The 21,964-nt window shown below is 42.4% G+C and overlaps 1 protein-coding gene across 4 annotated transcripts in view; it reads left to right on the top strand.

The window, feature by feature from the left end:
- Positions 1 to 21,964, top strand: part of WWC3 (WWC family member 3) — a 90,612-nt gene that overhangs the window by 55,951 nt on the left and 12,697 nt on the right. For 3 of the 4 annotated variants that reach the window (XM_068163156.1, XM_068163155.1, XM_068163154.1), the window contains exons 9-15: positions 6,360 to 6,602; positions 9,505 to 9,594; positions 10,714 to 11,288; positions 16,454 to 16,574; positions 17,323 to 17,397; positions 18,342 to 18,428; positions 20,584 to 20,776. In XM_068163156.1, the coding sequence (XP_068019257.1) occupies positions 6,360 to 6,602; positions 9,505 to 9,594; positions 10,714 to 11,288; positions 16,454 to 16,574; positions 17,323 to 17,397; positions 18,342 to 18,428; positions 20,584 to 20,776 (1,384 nt within the window). The remainder of the gene's footprint in view (positions 1 to 6,359; positions 6,603 to 9,504; positions 9,595 to 10,713; positions 11,289 to 16,453; positions 16,575 to 17,322; positions 17,398 to 18,341; positions 18,429 to 20,583; positions 20,777 to 21,964) is intronic. The other variant, XM_068163157.1, reaches the window with a different exon arrangement.

Below are 21,964 nucleotides of genomic sequence, written 5' to 3'. Positions count from 1 at the left end.
GTATTGTGGCTGCCTGCTTGGCAGACGGGCTGTGGGTACTTCCAGCAAAGGAGTACAGCAGCCAACGCGTTGTCTCTCCAGCTTTTAAGGGGAGACTTCTAAAATGCACTGTGGGAGAAAAGTACACTTCTCCCTTAAGGAAAGCAGGAAAAAAGCCCCACAAACTGAAGGGCAGTGTTTTGCAGTTTAGTCACTCTTGTGGATCTAGCTAGAAGATCATAGAGCTCTAGGCAGGAGCAGAATATTTGCCATTTGTAATGAACATGCTCTAGAAATAAAACTATATTCTCTGTATGTGGTGTCTGAGCAAGGAGATGCAGTGTGGGGATTGCTGAAGGAGCTGTTTTGAGGAGCTCAGGAGATGAGACCTAATGATGGTAGGAAAGTTGGCATATAGGCCTCAAATAAATCTCCTCCCTCATAAAAGATACTAAGATGTTAATTCCTCCTTTAAAAAAAATTATCTAACTGCTGAGTTGTTTGGCCTTTGCAGAAATGAAGACATTCACATTCCCTTTGTTCCCCCCCACCCCCACCCCGAGTTTTCCTCTGGAAGGAAGTTGGGTAATTTGCAATTTAATTTTTCCCATGGGTATTTCAGATTGTGAGCTGTGGGTTCTGACATCTTCAGCATGCTGGGGAAGAGGTCCTCCCTCCTGTGTCTGATCCAGGCTTTGGGAGGAGGCGTGTAAATTGTGCTTTTCAACTGGCCAGTCATGCTGAAGAGAGGCTCCATCACATGCCTTCTGCTCTTTACTCTCTTCTCCCCCTCTCCCCCCGCCCCCCATTATTTTTAAGTAAACTGTACCTTATTTCCATGAAATTTCTTCTCTCAGATCTGTCAGTGTGGCCCTTCAGAGAAGGAGGGGGAAAGGAGGACAGTCTTTTTGAACAGACAGCCCTAAGCTGCCTGGATAAATACAGTTTTTAGTTTCAGTCGCTATTTCAGTGAGACCACCTCTCATGAAAGCATTTACACACTGGGAAGTGTACCCCTTGAGCACTTCTCTGAAGAGTCTCTTTCACAGAAATCAAAAGCAAATTGTTTTTCTTTGATAACTGCTAAGTTGTGCAGTTCACTGTAATGACTACATGAAGTGTATTAGCAAATTACCATGAAATGCCATTGCTGCAGTGCCTCATATTTGAGTATGTAGTAATCAAGAGAGTTATCCCTCCAAGGTTTGTAACTGAGATTTTTAGATGTCTGTAACTGAGATTTTCCCAGTCTGATGGTAAGTGCCTTTAATAAAATAATCTTTCCAAACATATTCAGCCAGGTTATCTAGTTGGGGTGCAGAACCAGTAATCTGTTTATGCTTTCTGTAAAGTTAAATTCAAAGATGTTATTTTTCAATTCAGTTGTTTAAATCACACAGTGGTTGCCAACAGTTTATTATAGCCTCCTCCTAAGCTGTGCTTAACGTTTTCACATTCCTTTTAGGAATGTTAGGAGTAGTTACTTTGTTGTAAACTTGTCGTCTCATTACCAACATTAATTTGCAGTTAGGATGTGAAAAGCACTTGCACAAGAAGCAGCACACCAGTGCAGTTTGTGCTTGTACCAGCAAGATACATGTTGTTTGGATTTCTATAGCAGTATTCCAGTACTGACACAGTAACACAGTTAAGTAGTTTCCTGTTGAAATAGATTTTGTGCAGGCAGGTTTCAAGGTGTATTTGCCAAATTTTTAGTGAAATTTGGTGGATTTGCATGCTTTATTCTCCTAAACTAATCTGAAAATCTTATTAGGGATGAAAACATTTCTCTGATATGTAAATTTCTGGCTCAGGCAGGTCAGCTAAACCTAAATTTCCCAGTGTTAGTTTTTGAATATAAAACTTTTGCTTGGGGTTAAAAAGGATGCTGAGCCATGCTCGTGAACTGCCTTTTAACGTTCTCATACCATTTTACCTGTGAAGTGGGGGGAAACAGTAATTCCTCCCTTTCATTTGTTTTAGCAGGCTTTGCAGTTTTCTTAAAGGGGAATACCTATTTTTGTCTGCAAAATGTCAGTGAACTCTAAAGGTTTCACGAGCATCTTAAGCCAATTTAAGACCTCCTTGTTACTGAACTGGGCTGCCAGGAAAGCTGGATATTCTCCAGAGCGTACTCGTCTTGTCCGCCAAAGCCACAGTGGCACATACTTGCAAGAACAGCCAAAGGAGACACAGTGGAGAAGTTTTGTGAGCATTTGGCTGAGTTCCCCAGCTTCTTGTTCTTTCCATTTCTTTCTTCCCCTTTCCTCAGCCTTCTCCTTTTTGGGAGTAAATCATAATCCACTCTCAAGAGGATCCATAAATATCGGAAATTACTGAGTTCTTGCACCCACCATTACGTGCCTTCAGTCCCATGGCCACTTCCTCTTGCATGTGGGAGCAGTTCCCTGCCACCTGAAGTGGCAGAGAACTGACTCTAATTATAATCCTTATTTAGGCTGAAGGAAAAGAATAAGCTGAGCTGATTTAGGTTGATCATCTCTGTGTATTTGTGTGATCTTAGCCACCCTTCTTCTGCAAATCATAACTGGATGCTTTTGGTAATTTGTTTTGTGCTCACCCTTCTTCCCATTTTGTAGGCAATGAAAGCCTCAGCTGTAGAGTAGTCTGGTAAGTCTAGGCATTTACATTTAGGGGCATATTGATATCCTTGGAAAATCAAACCAAAGTAAGTTTGGAGAAACTGCTGAAGCTAAAAGTTCCAGAATTTGTAGGTTATGAAGTGCCTTGTCCCTTTTATCAGCATGAGTTAAGACCTTTGTGATGCTTCAGGTATTTCTCTCCTCAAGATACTTGTCTTGTTCATAATCCCTGTAATGGTCTAAGCATGAGGTTAATTGTAATTGCAAATCAGACTGTGATTTCTCTTCAGTCTCACTTCTCATGCTGTATTTTAATAAATAACCCCTTCTGAACTGAAATGTTCTTGAGCTCGGTGGTATGATTTCATTAGTGTGGTGTTCAGGTAGCAGTCATGAAAATTGGTTCTGGACGCTCAAAAATCTTTCAGGTTCTCCAAATGCTTCCAGTAGCAGAAGGTTTGCCTCATTTTGTCTAGGCAAGGGGGTGTCTGTGTAGATCTATGATCAGTCAGACATGCTGTGAATTCTAAACAATGCATGCTTTTTTGTGAGTGTAGTTTGTGTAGTAAACTTCTGTGGCTGTACTCACCTTCACCATGCTGTGCCTACCCATACCTTGGGCCAGACATCATGCTTGGTACGTTAGTATGGCCATTTCAGGGCGAGTGTGCCGTTTTGAATCAATGTTTGGTTCAGACAACCAGGTTGAACCTTTGTCAGCCCATAGTGCCCCTCCTGCTTTTCTGCTTAGCAGCAGCTCTTGCAGTCATCTCCATTTGCAGTTTTTAAATACTGAAATAAGCAGCAAGGAAACCAGTCATTTGATACCACCTACTTGAGCATGGAATGCAAGCTTCTCAGCACTTGTTATGCAAGGATGGGAATGGGCAAAATGCCTGGAATGTTGATGGCTCAAAATTAACTGTTTTTTCCCCAGGAATATGTTAAATCGCTATGCTGGTAAGGGACCTCAGTGTCTGGCATCAGGCCAGGCAAAAATAGTCTTTTCCAGTGGCTACACTAAAGAAGTAGTATCTTTAAAAAATGCCCAGTGGGAAGGAAAAAATGTGCTTGAAAAACAGAGACTTCAGAAAGAATACATTCCACCCCCCGCTCTAAATTGCAGTCTGTATTGCAGTAGGTGAATGCATGCCCCGAGTCTGGAAGTGCAAACCTGTCACTTCTCTGTGGCAGACCAGCAGGGAGAGTGGCTGGTGCAGTATGGGTATAAAATCTGGCATGGTATGGTGAGATTGATTCCTGCATTTTTTGTTATTGTGTTGAAGGCAAACAAATTGCAATTCTACAGCATGCTTTAGAGGATTTTTTTTTAATTACTATGCTGATTTTGACTCTTCAGACAGTTGTGCTAGGCTTCAGTCAGTAACACCATAAAGGCCTTAGGGATGTTAAACAGACAAGGAGGTGAATTTTAACAAGTCTGTTACTGGTAGCTTTTTGGAACAACTTACACAGAGGGAATTCTCATTGGAAAGCAAGCACAAAACTCCCCCAAAACTTTAGTTCAGTCACAGGAAATACAGGTTGCAGAAGACTGGCTTATGGACGCTGCAGTTCCCTTCCCAACAGATGCCTTCACCGTGCTGTTTTGCAAGTGCTTTTTCTTTGCTTGAAAGGAAAATGAGAGAAGGAGGACTGGCAGAAATGCTTGGACTGTCAAAGGAATCAAAGTAAATACCTCATCAGGTTTTGGAGCTCTTCAGTGATACAAACCTTGTCCACAGCAGTACTTTTCCTTTTAATAACAGTGTAATTAAGTTACCATACAACAACTTCCTACTTTCAAAGCGTCGGCATAACTGAAGCTGAGGGGAAAAAGCAAGCTTTAAACTGGAATGTCATACACAAAGGCAGTTACATGCTCTCAGCAAGCTCAAGAGGCTAAATTAAAGCCTCTTGTATTGAAGGGTGATGTTTTTACTCTACAGCCGAGCTGATTCAGTTAAACAGTGCTGAAAGGGGGGATCCCACCTTCCCCACTTGCCTCCTGGTACTTCTCTCTTCCCTGTTGCCTGCATTAGCATTTCTTTGCTTCATTTGTTTGCTTCTTAACCAGTTCACTCTGCATTAGAGAAATAGCTAGCAAAACAATTGTGGGTGTTAAAATGAACTAGGGGACCAGTCCTGCAGAGACCTCACCAGACACATGTAGTCTTCTTTCATCCACAAGCTGCTTAAGAACTTATGAACATGATCACTCAAATACATTGCCAGGGCTCATCTGATTTGCACTCACTTTCCAAGCTGTGGTAACTCAATTGTACCTGACTTCTCTCATTTTGTTGAGAGGACTTTGAGTCCCCATCTGTTTCATTTGGCAATGAACAGTTGAAAATCAAGCCCTGTATGCCTTCAGGATTGTTTACTGGAACTTCAACACCATAGCAGCCTGGGCAGGGGAGAGTAGAGGTCCTGACTCTGCTTGCTCTCCTGGCCCTGTCGCTTGGTCGGTGGGGTGAGGTGTTCTTCAGGAAGTTGCATCTGGAATTCATGCACAATAGCTGAGGCATGAAATATGTGGACTATACGTAGCGAGTCACAATGGTGCTTTTCAGTAGCTTCAGCAGGAAGTTGGTTATTAATGCAAGGAGGAGGAAATGGTATTGAAGTGCTTGATAAAGTGTTATGCTTTAGACTAAAATGTAACATAATACCCAAGTCCTTTACTTGCTGTAAATGAAATCTAAGGGGGAGAAAATGTATTTTACAAAATTCACTGGGAAATTATTATTCATATGTGAATACAGTCATTGTGAATTGACTTGTATTGATACTTTATTTCTCTTCCCATGATAATAACATAGCCAGATACTTTCCAGATGTCAGTAGGAAATAAACACTGCCTGGGGTTTTGGTTTTGATGGGGAAAACCTTACCTTTGTCATGCCTATGCTTTTCTTGCAATATTCTTGAGCATGTTGCTGCACTGAGCATCCTCTGTGAACCTTCTGTCTGCTCGTTACGTACTTGCACCTTGCTTTGTTTGTTATTAGCTTTTGTTTCTTACCAGATCTTTTGGAGAAAAGATTAGCTTACCAAAAGCACGAGCACACATCCTGCTTCTGTGGCTGGCTTTAAATGTACTTAAAAAAAATGTCTTGAAAGGGCCATAGTCTTTTACGGTGCGCTGAACTTTGAGTGCTACCCTTTCAAAGTGAAGAGGAAACTGAGGTATGCAGCTGCCTATCTGCTGTACAGCTCTTTAGTTTCAAACATTCAAAGATCAGGAGTCTAGAATTTCTCTTATTTACCTGTCATTGCAACTGTAGCATTCTGAAGTGTCTAGATTGCCCATTGTAAGACAAGCATAAACCTCTAGCAGTAAGAGAGTGTTGTCCCTGTTATGCTTATATACCTTTTGATATTGCCAAAACAGACATTTGTGAAGGTTCTAGTTTTAGGGTTCTTTGTACTATTTATGAGGGTTCAAAATAGATTTCAGCAGAACAATTTCCTAAGGTGTCAACTGTGGAAACAACTCTTAAAACTGTTGTTTTGTGTAGAGGTCCAGCATATTGAAATATAACAACTACTTTTGGCTGGAAAGCCTATTACAGGGAAAAAAAACCCAAGAAAACAGGTTAGTTTATTGAGCCACAAAACCAAATAATCATCTGGAACTCCTCTCAATTTTGTTTTGAAATCCAGAAGAAGCAAGTCACAGAAGTCAACAGGCTTCACCTTCTGCTATTTTTCCTCTTAATTTTCTTTATCCTTCTCATCTGCATTTTGAAATATATTTATCCTCTTTTAAAGGGTTTCAAATATACAACAGCAGCTGGCCTTGCTAGACAGCGAGTCTTGGCCAGGGATGGCTGAGGCGGACAGGGACCGTCTCCAGCTCATCAAAGAGAAGGAGGCTCTTCTTCAGGAGCTGCAGCTCATCAGTCAGCAGAGGCGATCCCCAGAAGACATTGCACGTTTGGAGGAAGAAAAAAGACGTTTGGAGGATGAAATTCAGCGGGCTCGAGCAACATCTGCACATGGGGCCACTGAAAGGTTTGAGAACTTAAACTGGGTTTTTGTCTACTGTAAGATCCATAGAGGTAGTTTCAAAGCAAGACTAGGGAATGTCACTGTGTTTAAGAAGCAAGCAAAATGTTGCTAATTTGCAAACAAAGGGAAGGGACTGCTCCTGACTGCCATTATTTAATTCTCTCTGTCTTGAAGTTTTCTGAGGGAGAGTTAGAACAAAGTTGACTAGTTAGTTCTCCTTTAATTAATCTAAAAAGTAGGAAGAAGAAATCAGAATAGAGTCACAAAAGGTGCCTTGGAAAAAGTCTCTATGATACTGTCTGGTAGTAGAGACCTGAATACCAGTACCTGGATAGGGAAAGATTTTTCTGTTATTTTGAAGTGGAGTAATATTCATCACCAGAAGCATCAGAACAAAGGTAATTTTCTGCATTTGGATTCTGCCTTATAATAAAGAAAGTTAAATGATTAAACCTTTACTGCCTTTTAAATACAGTTTTTTGTCTTTGAATTTGCAGTCTCAGCAGTGGGAGCATATCCCAGCTCTGACATTCAGAGAAAATAATAAACAGAATCACTCTTGAAAACTTAAATATCAAGTTATATATATGAATGAACATCCAAACATATTGGTGGGAAACACTGTGTTTATTTCAAAGTTGCCCAGTTTCTCCTGTAGCCAAAGAAATGGACAAAGCTTCCTAACCTCTTCTTGCTACCAAGTAACCAGTGCTCATTCTTGTTTCCCAGGCATGGTAAAAGCTCAGGTTTGAGGCAGACTGCATGAACCAGCTCTAATGTGACCTTTGTAAAGATTAATATTTACGTAATTAAGACATGTGAAATACTTCAAAGTGGCTTCTATGTATATATCTTGAGATATTCAGTGCCTTTGAGAAGGCTTTCTTCAGAGAGTAAGTTCAGGCAATAGACAGAACATTAACAGCCAACCCACAGTTCAATATTCTATGTTTTTTGCAGTTTTTCAGTACCATCATATTGGCTTTCCAGCCTAAATCGACAGAAAAGGGAGTTCACTTTACACTGCAGTGTAGTAAGTTTTACTTGTTGTTTTTGGGCTCTTGTGTTAGGCAGTACACACTATGTTGGCAAGAAGACCAAGCTAGTTTTCCATGTAGTTCATGCTGTGGAAACCAAGGTTCCAATGTGATACTTGATATTTCAACTGCTAGCAAAAAGTTGAATAGAAGTTAGAATGATACTGAAGGGCACACTTTTTTCTGTAACACAGTAGAGGAAAGCTGAACAATTACTAATTGTGTAACATACTTGTTGGGTTTGTGCTCAGGAATATCCAAACCCATTCCTAGTTAATGCTTTTCTGTTTTTCCTTTATCCCAATCATGAGATACAAAGAAGTCTCCTCTTTTAAATTGTTAGCTCTTCTGTCCTGTCACCACGTTTTAAAGGCATTGAGTTTTACACAGATCAGAACTAACATACAATTTGTATGACAGAGTAGGGCTTGTTTTGTGTGTGTCTGTTGGTTGGGCATGGGTGGTGTTTGGGTTTTGTTATGCTTTGTTTTGGTTTTCTTTCTTTCTTTGGGCCTGTTCTGTTTGTTTTGTAAGGTTGGCTGCAGCCTTAGTTGTAGAGGCACTTCTTGCCCTTTAACACAGGTGCCTAACTTACAGCATTGGTGACTGTGGAGTGCAGGTTCCTAAGTTTGTGTTTTAAAGTATGTGATACGGATACCCCTTGCAAGCTTTTCAATCAGTTAAGTTTCTTGTTTCCATTTGATTTTTGGTTCTGTGTTTAGTGCCTTCATCATATTAAGTTTCCATAGTTGAGCTGCAGCTGCCTTTGCACCACTTGGTTTACCTGGTCTGGGGTTCCCAGGAGCAGGAGAAATTCTTCAGTGTTGCATGTGCTTGGGCATGCAGCTTCTGCCATGTGGTTGCAATAAAGGGAGCCTCCCTGGAGAGTGGTGGGCTTGCTGGAGCATAGCAGTACGGACCCTTGCCAGCATAGGAATTGATGAAGTTGGAGGCCAGCAAAGCTGAGAGATTTATGGTTTTACTGCTAACAAAGACATATTTTTTTCATATCTTAACCATACAAAGTTTGTAGAAAGTAATGCTGCCACTTTGTTGTATCCAGAAGGGCTCCCTGTGGCTTTATTGCTTTTGTGGGTGGGTTTATTTGCCCCCCTTTTTTTCCTTTCTCCTTGCCCTGCACCCTCTCTGCCTATTAACTTGTTGAATTCTAGCAGCTGTCATTGCAGTTGAGGAAGGTATGAAGCACTGAAATAAGCTTTCTCCAAACTCCATCAGAATCCCATCCAGCTTGTGAATGCAGCACTAGATCTGAGCACAAAACAGATTACCACCCTGGTTTTGTTTTTGAAGCTCAGTGATGGGGCCTGGATAAACAAAACACCATGAATAATTAATTCAGACTTCAGAAAAGAATAAAGGCAATAGCAGTAGATAAAATCTGTTATTTGACATGTTATTAATTGCAAAATACAGATCGTAAGGTAGACACCTCACAGGCATCTGTGAGCAGCTGTATTCTAGGTGTGTTCCATTTGTGCTGTGGCAGTGGTACTGAGTAATTCAGCTGCTTGTTATTAGACTGGGCAAAAGAGAAGTCCAGCAAGAGTGTTTTGTCATACATTAATATTCAAAATGCTGTATCACCTACTTAATTGTAATGATTTATCAGTGTACCTGAAACACCTGTCTGTGAAACACCTGTCTGGGAATTCTGCTGGAGCCTTGGTTCTGGTGTTCCTGCTGGAATCACCAGTGCTGCACATAAGATGCATCAATTAAAGCTTTTCATTAAACAGTGAAACTGCTTTTTTATTTCAAGCTGCAGTGCAATACTTAGTAAGCTTGTGGAACTTTTGGAGCACTACTGTAATGAAGAAAAATAGTGATGTGTATCTGTTTAATTCCAGGATACTCTTACAGGAAAAGAGAAATTGTTTGCTTATGCAACTAGAGGAAGCTACTCGTTTAACCTCCTATTTACACTCCCAGTTAAAAAGGTGAGCTGTGTAAAATCAGCAGGTTTTGAAGTTCAGCTGCGAGAGAGAATGATCTTCATGGTCTGTGAGGTTTACCTTTCAATGCTTTTGTGTACGTGTGCCAAGTCAGTTAGGTTTTAATCAAATGTATACAGTTTGGTCAACGGGAGGTGATGATTTTGATGGAGGTTTATGGGTAGCATTGTGGATGGCTGCTTGGGCTAGATCATTGTGTATGCTTGGGAATTTCATACGTTGCCTTATTTTCTGAAGAGGAGATATGTACTTAAACCCCATTGTAATATTGTTATGGGCTTAATATGATGAGAGCATTCTTTTAAGCTCTCTGAGGTTTTAATGTTCTGGTACCTTCTCCAAAGGAGGGGTTCTTGATCCCTGGTGAGATGACAAAATTTTGCCATTTAAATATGAGAATGTGCTAAGACCCACACAGAAGCCCAGCATGTTTTGCATATTCACACTTGCAGCTGCCTTTTTAGATGCAGCTCATGGGGATTCCTCAGCTCAACACCATGCCAACATCAAAAGCTCAGTTTCTGCTGTGTCTCACTTGATCTCTCTTAGTCACTTTTATTCTTCTCTCCCTGTCTGAGAGTGGGAAGAGGAAGTGGAATGGGATTCATGCTGACGTCTGTCTTACTTTGCACTGGCAAAACCTGTGAGAGTGATGCTGGCACAGCCATTGGTTAGGACTTTCCAAATCCCTTCATACCGCTTCTCCCTGGTATGTTTATGACCATGGTTAACACAAATTCAAGCTGGATCAAGCCCTTCCTCGATTTACACTGAGTCCACTGATCCAGATTCTACTGTGGTCTCTTTTCTGCTGAATTAGGACAGCTTAGATGTTGGAGGAAAGAGTCCTATTGGACCTTTTGTCTTCAGGTACCTGGCCCTGATTTGGTTGTCACTTGCCCGGTTCCAGTGAAAGATGTCTTTGAGACCAGGGCAAGGGACATGAGCTAGACCTTGAAATGCCAGATTCTCCCTCTCTGTCACTGCACTGAATGCACATAAAGTTGCTTGTGTAATCTGGATTCACGTGTTTCTGTCTGTGCTGCTGTTTCACATTGTTTGAAAGGGCTGCCTTTGTTTTTTCCCTCTCTTTACCCGCTGTAGTCTGTCAGCTAGCACCCTCACAATGTCCTCTGGCAGCAGCAGGGGATCTCTGGCCTCCAGCCGAGGATCCTTGGCCTCCAGCAGAGGCTCCCTCAGCTCGGTCAGCTTCACGGACATCTATGGCCTGCCGCAGTACGAGAAGGCAGACGGCGTCACAGACTATGGGCAGCACTTGCGCTTTGACATCATTCCCTTTGAGTCGCTCACCAAGGATGTGCCGTACGCTGATCCCGTCGGACACTCGAACTTCAACAAGCAGCGGCGGTCGCTGGATACCCCGCAGTCCCTGGCGTCCCTGTCGTCACGGTCCTCCTTGTCGTCACTGTCCCCTCCAAGCTCACCTCTGGACACCCCCTTTCTCTCTGCATCTCGAGATTCTCCCTTGGCTCAGATGTCAGAAGGTTTTGAGGAGATGGCAAGCATAGGAGCCCTGGAAATGCTCAGGGCTCAGACCGCAGCGCTGGGTGACGATGACACACAAGGAACGAGCTCATCTCATGTGTCCACTTACCCTGTGGACAGTGAAGGCTTGCGAGAAATGGGACCACAGCTGACTTCTGCCCAGACTGGTGGAGGTGAGTTTCTGGACGTTATTATTTTGTCCTATTGACCTCACAGAGCCATAACAGGCTGAGGGAGTTGGGGCTGTTCTGTCTGGAGAAGAGAGGGCTCCGAGGTGACCTAATTGTGGCCTTCCAGTATCTGAAGGGGGCTACAGGAAGGCTGGGGAGGGACTGCTCAGGATCTCAGGGAGTGATAGGACTAGGGGGAATGGAATGAAGCTGGAGGTGGGGAGATTGAGGCTGGATGTGAGGAGGAGGTTCTTCACCATGAGAGTGGTGAAACCCTGGAATGGGTTGTCCAGGGAGGTGGTTGGGGCCCTGTCCCTGGAGGTATTTAAGCCCAGGCTGGATGAGGCTCTGGCCAGGCTGATCTAGTGTGGGGTGTCCCTGCCCATGGCAGGGGACTTGGAACTAGATGATCCTTGTGGTCCCTTCCAACCCTGACTGGTACTATGATGATACTATGATAAGCAAACCATCACAGGAGAAATTGTTACTCAGCTTAGTTTATTTTTCTTCCATCAATTAAAAATCACATGGTAGGTGTTAGTTGTAAAAAAAACCCCAAACCAATCAAAAGAATTGAAACTCAGACCCCCCAGACTTTAGATTTGGGGCAGAGAGGTGAAATAGTAGAGGAAAAGCTTGCCAGTAGGTCTTTAAAGAGTGGTGAACTGGGTGGGCAAAAGAGAATGGAACATGGGCTGACTGCAGTCTAGTGCATCAAGGAATGAATATTTCAGTCTTGGATCAGAAACCAGTCAAAGTATGGTTTAGTTACTTCTGAGGTCTTCAGTTGTGCCCACTTTGACATTATCCTGATAGAGGAACACAAACCCAGGGGAGATAGAAAAATGTCCAAGAAATTCCCCAGGAAAAACCCAAACATAAAACCAGGCAGTGAAGCAATGCTGCCAGCAGGCTCGAAGGCTGGCAGACTGCATACTGAGTTCATACATACCCCAGACCAGGTTCCCATGTCTTAAGTTCTGCAGTGGAGTAGAAGTCACAGTGGCATGGTAGTCATGAGTGTATGGTGTACCGTGCTCATGAGTAGGGTGCTTCAACAGGCAAAGAGTGTCTTCTGGGGTGGTTGTCTTGGTGGAGTGGTGCTCTGTGATAGCAGAGGAGAGTTGTGTGCACTTACAACAGCACACATACTGTTGAGTTTTATCCTGCTGACTCTGAAGTTGATGGACTTGCTTTAGCTTGCATTGGTGGAAGTTTTGGAGGCACAACAGAGATCAGAAGAGGAAAGAGAAACTTTTTTAAACAACCAATTACATCCCCTCAGCATACAAACACATGGGAAATCTCTTATCCTGTGTTAATCAATAGAAGAACTGCTGTTAGAATGAAAAAAGAGTGCTCCTGCCTGGTGGAATTTTGGTGTACTGGCTTCTCATGTTTCTAATCAAGCCATACCAGTGCAGAAGGATTAGCAGAGTTTTTGTATTAGAGTTTGTAGATGCATTCCACTTCTGTATGCAGAATTCTGTGTTAGCAATTGCATTCAGGACTTAGGAGTGATGTGAAATGTAGTCAGAGAATGTATGATATCCTACCAAAAATTCTCTTTGTCAGTTGATCACAAGAAGGAACACTGCCAGTATCTTAAAAAAACACAAACAACTTTTAGCTTTTTCTTTTTAAACCAGAGCATTTCACCCCTGTGCTGAGAAGCCTGCTGCTCCCACAGCACTTTGAGTCCAGACTCGCCTCCCTTCCTTAACACAGCTGGCATTGCCAGCAGATACTGTTGCAGAATTTACATTTACTAGATGTAAACATTTCTTGTGCCCATATTGCAGCTTTCAGACCAAAATAAACAGAATTCCAGCGACCAGCATGTAAGCTTGTGCTTAAATTAGTGCCGTGAAAAGTCTTCCTGAGGCTTTCTTTAAACCTCAGATCAGACCACAGCATGTCTTCACCCACTGTGGTAAGCAAAACTATGTCAGTAGTTCATTTATAGCTCATACGTGTTTCCTAGAAATGAAGGCCTGCTCTGAAGGGCCTAGGGAGCAATAGGATAAGGGACGAGTTCCTGCTTTGGTTTTACCCTTCCCATTTCTCTGTCATGCATGTCACACTTCTCCGAAACCCTCTGTCAGAACCTGCCTGTGCTACCAGCTGCCCCTGCTGCAGTGTCCAGCTCCTAGCCCAGGGGTTACAGCATTACCTTGTGTACAACAGAATGCTTTGTGTTGCTTTTTGAGCGAGAATGTATGGTTCAAAGGTAGCCAAGCTGCCTCTATGGGTTTTTTTTGTTGGGATTGTTAGGGTTTGGGGGTTTGGTTTTGGTTTGTTTGTTTGTTAGGGGCTATTTTTGTTGGTTTTGTTGTGTGATTTTGCATTACTGGTTTGTGTTTGCTGTGTATGTTTGGGTTCATATTTGAATTTGAAAACAAGAGTTTAAAACTCTTTTGTCTGGAGTCATGGCTACCTTGGGTTTCATACAAAAAAGCTGGTGGCTTTGGAACTGTAGTGCACTTCTTTTCAAGTGTCACTTGGAAGTTTTGAAGTAGTTACGGACTTGTACTCTTTCCTAGAAGAATTTGGTGGAGCATGGAGCTTGTATATCACAGTCTGGGAGCCTCCAGATGTTGGGGAGTTTGCTTTTTCATTAAGGTACTATGCAGTGTGCTTTGCTGCTGCCACCCAATGGTCTGGTAGCATAATGTAGTGATGCAAAAGCACTAAGTCTGCTGGATGAATCTGCTGCCTGTAACATCTCTAGACAAAACACGATGTAATGTTCACAAGTTCTGGGAGCCAGGAGGGTTAGCATTGACTGAGCTGTGCATGCTTTGCACTGAAGCAGCACTTGAGCAGGTCCAAGCGTTCTTCAGCAACTGCAGTTTTGATGGTCTGTTGCTGATCTGCTGTGTTCTTGTTCTGAATCTGTCTTGGGGGCATGCTGTGAAAAACGTGAGCATGTGTGAATGGAGGGAATATGCCTGGAAGGTGTTTATGGAGCTGGGAATGGAAGAAATGTTAATCAAATACCCAGATCTTCACTATCTCCTCCTCTCTATCATAAAATAATCTTTCAAATGCTGAGGTGTCTTTTAATGCTTAAATGGTCTCTTCTTTACAAAGTGTTGTCATGGATCTAAGAGATGATTTATCACTGTGTGCTTTCCATTTTGTTTTGCTTCTCATGCAGCACAACAGAAGGACTGTAAGTGAGCCTGCAGTTACTTATTGTGCTGTTTTTGCCTGCAATTCCCAGTGTGGCTTTCTGTATGAAGTGTTGGTTGGTTGGTGGTTGGTTTATTTGGGGTTTTTTTTCAGCTGCATGTGAAGAAATGGGAAGTGTTGCTACCTTTGGTTTGTTTGATGTTGGGCTGTATCTGTTTAATCATTATGGCATACTTAATTTTTTTGCTCTGTCAACTAAACAATGTATTCATGGCTGTAGTTAAATTGCTGGGGAAAGTGTTCTGTGAGCTTCAGCTTCACTATATAGTAATGCCTGACAGCATCACGGCAGGTGAGGTCTGTGTCCCTTACTTCGTTTTTATGGAAGTGTTTGAGTCTTTTATTAGTGCATTTGCAGCTGACATGCAGTATTGGTACTCTCCTAAGCTTGCAAAACATGCTTTAGAGTTATTTATTTACTTAATTCCTTTGGAGTTCACTTCTTGCCAACTAATGACAACTGAAAATACTCTTCCAATCAGGTTGTTGTTTATCAAGCTTTGGCAACCAGTAGTTCTGGGAATTCATGTGTGGTGTTCACCGATTTTGTTACTTATATGAGAAAATGAGATGTCTCTCTTAGAAACTTTATTTTTAAGCAATTCTTTAGCATTCAGCATTGGAAGGTTTGTAACCTGTGCTAAGCTTTGCTCTGTTTAAACCAATTTCTGACATTTCTTTCTTCTTGACCAATTTTTCCTACTTACTTTCTAACAAACTGGGAACATGAACCTCCAAAGGAGAGAGCCCATGAAGTCTTTCATCTGCTGCATCTGTAGAGGAGTGACCCAAAGGCTTTATTTACAAAAAGAAGTCACCCTAGTGTAACTTGCTGAAATCAGTACAGATCTTATGGAACACTTCTGTACAAAATGTGTATACTTTTGAGAAGTTCAGCCTCTTTCCAGAGAAGTAAAATAATTGGGAAGCTTTCATATTAGAAGATGTCTTCAGAGGGTGCAAGTTTTCATTCTGCAGAAATGCTGTTGACATCTCTTTCCCATTGCTTTCCTGCTTTGAGGACAGTCACTGCACCTTAAGCAAAAGAGGAGAAAGTTCCTCACTGCATAGTAAAGAGATGGCATAACTTGCACAACTCTCTTTACTGTTTCTCTCTTGAACTCAAAGGAAAACAACCTCAGATTAGGAGCAATCACTGAAGTGTCAGAACCATACCCATGCAATTCCTGGGCATTACTGTTTGTGCACATACTTTAAAGGATTGGTAGCTGCTGGACCTACTTGCCTGTGCAAAACCTGACGTATAACATTTGTGTTGATATAACATGAAAATGATTGCTGAGTCAGTATTTATGGTGTTGCCGATGATTTGGGGAAGGGTGGAAGAAGGGCCTGGATATTGCTTTCTCCTCCCCCAGTCAGTTTTCAAAGTAATTCAGCAAGAATTTGAAACAACAGTGGACTGAGTGAGCTGGAAAGCACTGGTTCTGTTTGATAATGCCTCTCAGACTGTAAATAAAAGCTGCTATTATGCTATGGTATAAACAGTATGCTTTGAGACTTTGTGTTAGGAAACAAATGAAAACAAAACCTCACATTGTGTTATCAGATAACTTCTTAGAAGAATTACTCTCTGTGTTTGTTTTCAACCTATTGTATTTCGGTAGGTAAATCATACACGTTTAGGGTATCATGTGTACATATGTTGAATGAATGTTAAGTCTTCCTCCAGGAGGGATTATGCCACCAGAAAAGCATTTAACAACAATGCAATGGGTTTGTACTTAGTCCTGTCAGAGAGAAGTTAGCCACAAACTTCCTTCCTTCATTCTCCCACAGAACATCTCTGGTCAATTGTATTCTTAAATTTTAGCTTAAAATGAAATGGCAAAGCAGTGAGCTGTGTTCATGCTGGTTTTCTGCTAGTTTTGATACAATAGGTGTGTCTTGTTTCATTTTTAAGAAACTGTCTTGAGCTGATGTTGTCTTCACTTTGATTTTCTCCTTGACAGCTGTAACTCTGCGAGGAGACAGTGGTAGAAGATCGGAGAGGCGAGCCAGGCGAGTTTCAGCATGTCTCTCAGATCATTCACTGGCTAGTGACAGTGGCGTGTTTGAAGCTTTAAGCAAAAGGTCAGGTGTATAAATGCATGGTAAACTGGAAATATTCCTGTGCTACCACACAGTCCAAGAAAATTCAGTGTGAATTTCTGAATAGGCTTTCAAAATTGATAATTCTTAGTAACATAAAACTACTAGACTGTGTGTTTTAAAGGCAAGAAGCTTTTCCCGTGCAGTTCCACTGTCAGCTCTGCAAATGCCAAGTCTCTCTCACTTTGCATCTGAACACCATATACTTCTCCCGTGAAACAGAGGGTTTTTTGGTTTATTACCCATAAATCAGTAATTTTATTTCAACTATGTATAACAAAATAAAATAATGAAGGTTGTGGGTTAGAATTCTGAGTAGCATGTGACAAAACTACAAGAAGTAAATAGATGAACTGCTGGAAATCTAAGAATGTGTAGACTGAGCAAGGGATTGAAGGATGGATGAAGATCTGTTACTTTATATGATTGTTTTAACACAGTAAACAGTAACTGGGAAGAAGACAGAGGTTTGAGGATGTCAGAAATGGAAGACTGAAAAAATATTGAAGTAAATATCTTGAAAGCAGTGTTCTAGGCCCTCAGATTTTAAAATGGTGAATTATTGCTTCTGTGGTACTTTCCAATAGATATCCCAACTCCTTCTGTCGCCAGCTGCTCTGGTGTTACCAAACCATTGCTTTTATCCACAAATCACATAATAGATGTTCATTTCATTCTGCTTGAGCAGCTTCAGTCAGTATGTAGTTTACAGTCCTTTCTGTTCCTGCAGGAATGAGGATCTGGAAGAGCCTGTTTATGGTGATGCTGCCAGTAATGAGGAACCGCAAATACATGTTGGATTTCTGTGAGTAGTTACTCCTCCTTCTCCCTGTCAACTCAGCAGGAATTGCTCATTATGTTTCTTGGGTTTGGCTTTTAACTTTTTAATAAACTTAACTGCAGTAGAGAGTTTAAAGAAGTTTCTGATCTGACAGCCAAAGCATAGGGGATGTACTCATCAGTCAGGCATATGCCACTTTGTGCTGGGGATGTGCCTTAACTGCAGTTCATCAGCATGCTGACCTTCATTGTTTGTTTCAGTAGCAGTTATTTTTGTTGTCTGGACCATTAGAGTGCATATGGGTATGGGGATTAATCTCTGTGAGTGAGATCTTGTTATGCCAAATAAAGGAGGATTACCTAAGGAAAGTCATAGGTGAAGAGAAACAACTACAATTCCCCAATACAGCTTTGAAATCCTGTATGTAGGCTGTGGTGATGTTGGTAGGGGGATGGCAGGGGGAAGCGCAGGTGATGGCAGTGCAAGGCAGAATGTTGTATCTTAGCCCTTCAGAATTGTCTCTGTTGTGTAGAAAATTAATTCCCATGCACGGGAATTTTGAAATCTCAAGCATTTTTGTTGGTTCCGTTTCAAAATCCATGCTGATGTGCAGGTGACTGGTGCGTGGTTGCCTGTGTGTGTGCACACAGGCACGTGCATGTGCTGTGACTGCTTACACTAAGAAATGTATTTGATAAACCCTATTCACTGTCAAGAGTCACAGTAAGGAATGTTACCCTTTTCAAACTGAGTAATGTTTAATTGTCTTAGTTCTGGTAATTTCATTACTGTAGCTCATATTATTAATTATGCTTTGTTATCAGTGTATATAACTTAATTGCTTTTGTTCTGATTTGTGTAAGAGATGTACTAACAAAAGGTGCTTTTATGTTCTTTGAATCTTTTATCTCTATCTGTTAAACAATGGATTGCTACTTGGTGACTAACACAGGAAATTTGTTTTCCAGGCACGACAGTGGAAGTGAATGTCTGTTAGTCCATGTACTACAGCTGAAGAACTTCAGTAGCCTAGTTGTGAAAGAAAACTCCAAAATGTAAGCTTAAGTTTCATCTGCAGTCTGATCATTCCTCGCTTTGTGCCATGATCATAAATACCATAGGTTTTTTTGCTTTCATGCAAAATCAAGCCATTTCTGGAGAAGATGGTATGTCTTAGCTTACATGGATGCAAAATGTCTTTTATAAAACCCTGTCAAAATGGTGAGGCAGCAAGTGTGGTCTCCAGTGACCCCTGTTCTTCCATGTTTATTATGCACAGGAAAAATACTGAAGTTGTGCCTCCATCACCCCATGCCGTCTGCCAAACAAAGCTATCTGTCATTTGCAGTATCCCAGAAAATGTTTCTGTATAACTATACTACTTCTGTATGAGTTCTCTATAGCTTGTGATATATCCCAGAATAAGCTTATTGTAATTTGCTCAAATTCCTACAGCAACATGTATGTATGAATTAGAGATAGCTTGGCCAAAACAAAACACAAGATACCCAAACCAGGCCAAAATCAACGCACCGCCACCGAAAGAAAGCCAACCAGGATATCTGCAGGCTTATGTGGCCATTACAGGTGTCCTTGAAGATCTGTAAAGACATTCCCAATGATAATTTTAACACAAATACTAGCTAAGAATCAATACAAATGATTTATTTTTTGGTGGCCTGTGCTACTTTTCCTTATCATATTATTAAGACCACTCCTTAGTTTAGTCTAATAAATGTTCCATAAATAATGGCAATGTTGCCATAAAGCACCATTCTCCCTGGTGATATGTATTGTAGCACATTCTAAAGCAATTTGACACATTACAGTTGTTTATCTCTGGGAGAGGTTGTTTGAAAACTGGGGAGTGGACATGGTGATGATGTCGTGTTGTAAAGGCATCCATTCTGTAGGAGTTAAGTTGAAGGGACACTGAGTGACTCACTGGATCAGTTGATCTTTGTTGAGAGTGCTTGATCTAGCTAATCCTGCAAACCTCTAGTAGAGGGTTAGAATCAAGAAATTGCATGGCTGCAGAGTTAAATCAGTTGGTTTGACTGGCCAAAAGAGTTTATCCAACCAAAATCAAAGCAGCTTTTAGCTGTTTTAATGAACACCTACATGCCACTGTACATTCATTGAATCAGATGTTGGGGGCAGCAGGGGTGGAGTTACCTGCAGCAGTCAGTGAGCAGAGGGTTTGGATGGCTCCCTTTTTACAGCATGGGAAGCTGGTTAGCTAGCTTGATGCTCCACACTCCAGCACTGCAGTTCCACCATCGTGATCTCTTCCAATTGTCATCTCTTTATTTGTCCATCAGTGTCACCCCTTCTCTGTTGGTGGCACAAGAATTCATACAGCTGTGTAGTCAACTTAAGTGAGCCTCTGACCAGCAAGGTGTTTTTTAATCCTTGAGCCTTGTTTTCTTTCTGTAGTTGTCAAGGGTTAGGGCTGGGCAGGCCACTGAATGAGTGACAGAGGCTCTCTACCAACTGCTTCCTCTTCCTCTTCCCCTTTGGGAAGCTTTTTAAACCAGATAAATTGTCTAACCTGGTTCACAACACAGTAACCTGAAGCTGTTAGCTGGCAGAAGGAAAGGTATAGTGAAAATTAGGATGTTGCAGAGCCTAGGCAGACAGTATGGACTGGAAGAACACAGAAAGACTTCTCTAAGTAGCTCTGCTGTTTGATTAAACTCTGTCAGATTAAAATAGTAGTGGATTTTTTACTTTGTTTTTGGCTTGGAGTCTCAAATGAGTTGGTACCAGATACTTAAATTTGTTTTTTACAATGGCAGAGGGATGCAGTAATTGCAGATTTCTTTTGCTGGGGGGGGGGGAAGGATGGGGGCAAGAAATGTCTCAGTGATGCTTTCAGAGTAATTCAATGCCTAACAGGCATGTGTTTCCATTTGAAATACCATAGCGTGGCACCTGGCCTCCAGCTGCTGCAGCTCAGGAGAAGGCTGGAACTCTCCCATAGATCCTATGCCATATTTGCTAGCACCCTGTAGATGCCTTGGATACCTCAGGGCATCTCAAGTGCCATTTGGTGCCTCTGCTTAAGAAGACAAAATCCTGTAGGAGGGAGATCCCAGAGCAGGTTCTTAATACAGAAGTTACCCTGATGTTTTTGCTTAGCTTGATTTTGAGAAATGCAAAATAGCTCTTTGTCTGAATTGTGCTCTTTGTCTATTTTGCCATTCCCAGTCACGTGAGAGTTTATTTGCCACCCCTGGAGTCAGGCACACCAACCACTTACTGCTCCAGAGCGATGGAATTTCAAACGCCGTTAATATTCAATGAAGTTTTCCGAATCCCCGTGCATTCAAGTGTTCTGAGGTTCAAATCGCTGCAGCTGTACATCTGCTCAGTTGACCATCAGCAGCAAGAAGAACTGTTGGTAAGTGATCTGTTTTCTTAAAAGCCATGTGGTGTGGTGTGGGAAACAAAAAAAGAGGAAAGGAAGATGTTCTTTTCCATAAGAAGTGCTGAGGTGAACCTGTCTGTTTGCATATGTGAGCACAGTTCTGTTACTAAACAAGACAGGTTCTGTAGTAGTTGAAATGCCTGCACTTAGGTTATGTGAAGTATTCCAGATGATTAGCTGAATTAGCAGAGGTGAGGACTAGAGACATTTTGAGCAGTGTTGAAAGTACAGTTACCTGTACCCATACATTGTGGAGGCGTGTTGAAAATGTAGAGAAGATCTACATTCAGTGCTGTGTGGGGGATTTCATAGTTTCATAGTTTCATAGTTTCATTCAGGGTTGGAAGGGACCACAAGGATCATCTAGTTCCAACCCCCCTGCCATGGGCAGGGACACCCCACACTAGATCAGGCTGGCCGGAGCCTCATCCAGCCTGGTCTTAAACACCCCCAGGGACGGGGCCTCGACCACCTCCCTGGACAACCCATTCCAGGGTTTCACCACTCTCATGGTGAAGAACCTCCTCCTCACATCCAGCCTGAATCTCCCCACCTCCAGCTTCATTCCATTCCCCCTAGTCCTATCACTACCTGATATCCTGAGAAGTCCTTCCCCAGCCTTCCTGTAGGCCCCCTTCAGATACTGGAAGGCGACAATTAGGTCACCTCGGAGCCTTCTCTTCTGCAGACTGTACAGCCCCAACTCCTTCAGTCTGTCCTCATAGGAGAGGTGCTCCAGCCCTCTGATCATCCTCGTGGCCCTTCTCTGGACACGTTCCAGCACCTCCACATCCCTCTTGTCATAGGGGCTCCAGAACTGGACACAGTACTCCAGGTGGGGTCTCACCAGGGCTGAGTAGAGGGGGAGGATCACCTCCCTCGACCTGCTAGCCACACTTCTCCTGATGCAGCCCAGGATCTGATTGGCTTTGCGGGCTGCAAGTGCACACTGAGAGCTCATGTTGAGCTTTTTGTCCACCAGCACCCCAAAGTCTCTCTCCCTCAGGGCTATCCTCCAGCCAGTCACTGCCTAGCCTGTATTTGTGCCTGGGATTGCCTCGACCCAGATGCAGGACCCTGCACTTGCTCTTATATGAACTCCAGCTCCGCAAAAGGGAGCAGGTCTCACAGTCCACGGCCCTCCGTCTTTCTCAGAGTGGT

This window comes from Melanerpes formicivorus, unplaced genomic scaffold (genome assembly GCF_026170545.1).
Source record: "Melanerpes formicivorus ecotype bairdi unplaced genomic scaffold, bMelFor1.0.p_v2 SCAF_70, whole genome shotgun sequence".
Lineage (NCBI taxonomy): Eukaryota > Metazoa > Chordata > Aves > Piciformes > Picidae > Melanerpes > Melanerpes formicivorus.
This window is presented reverse-complemented; position numbering and strand designations above follow the sequence as displayed.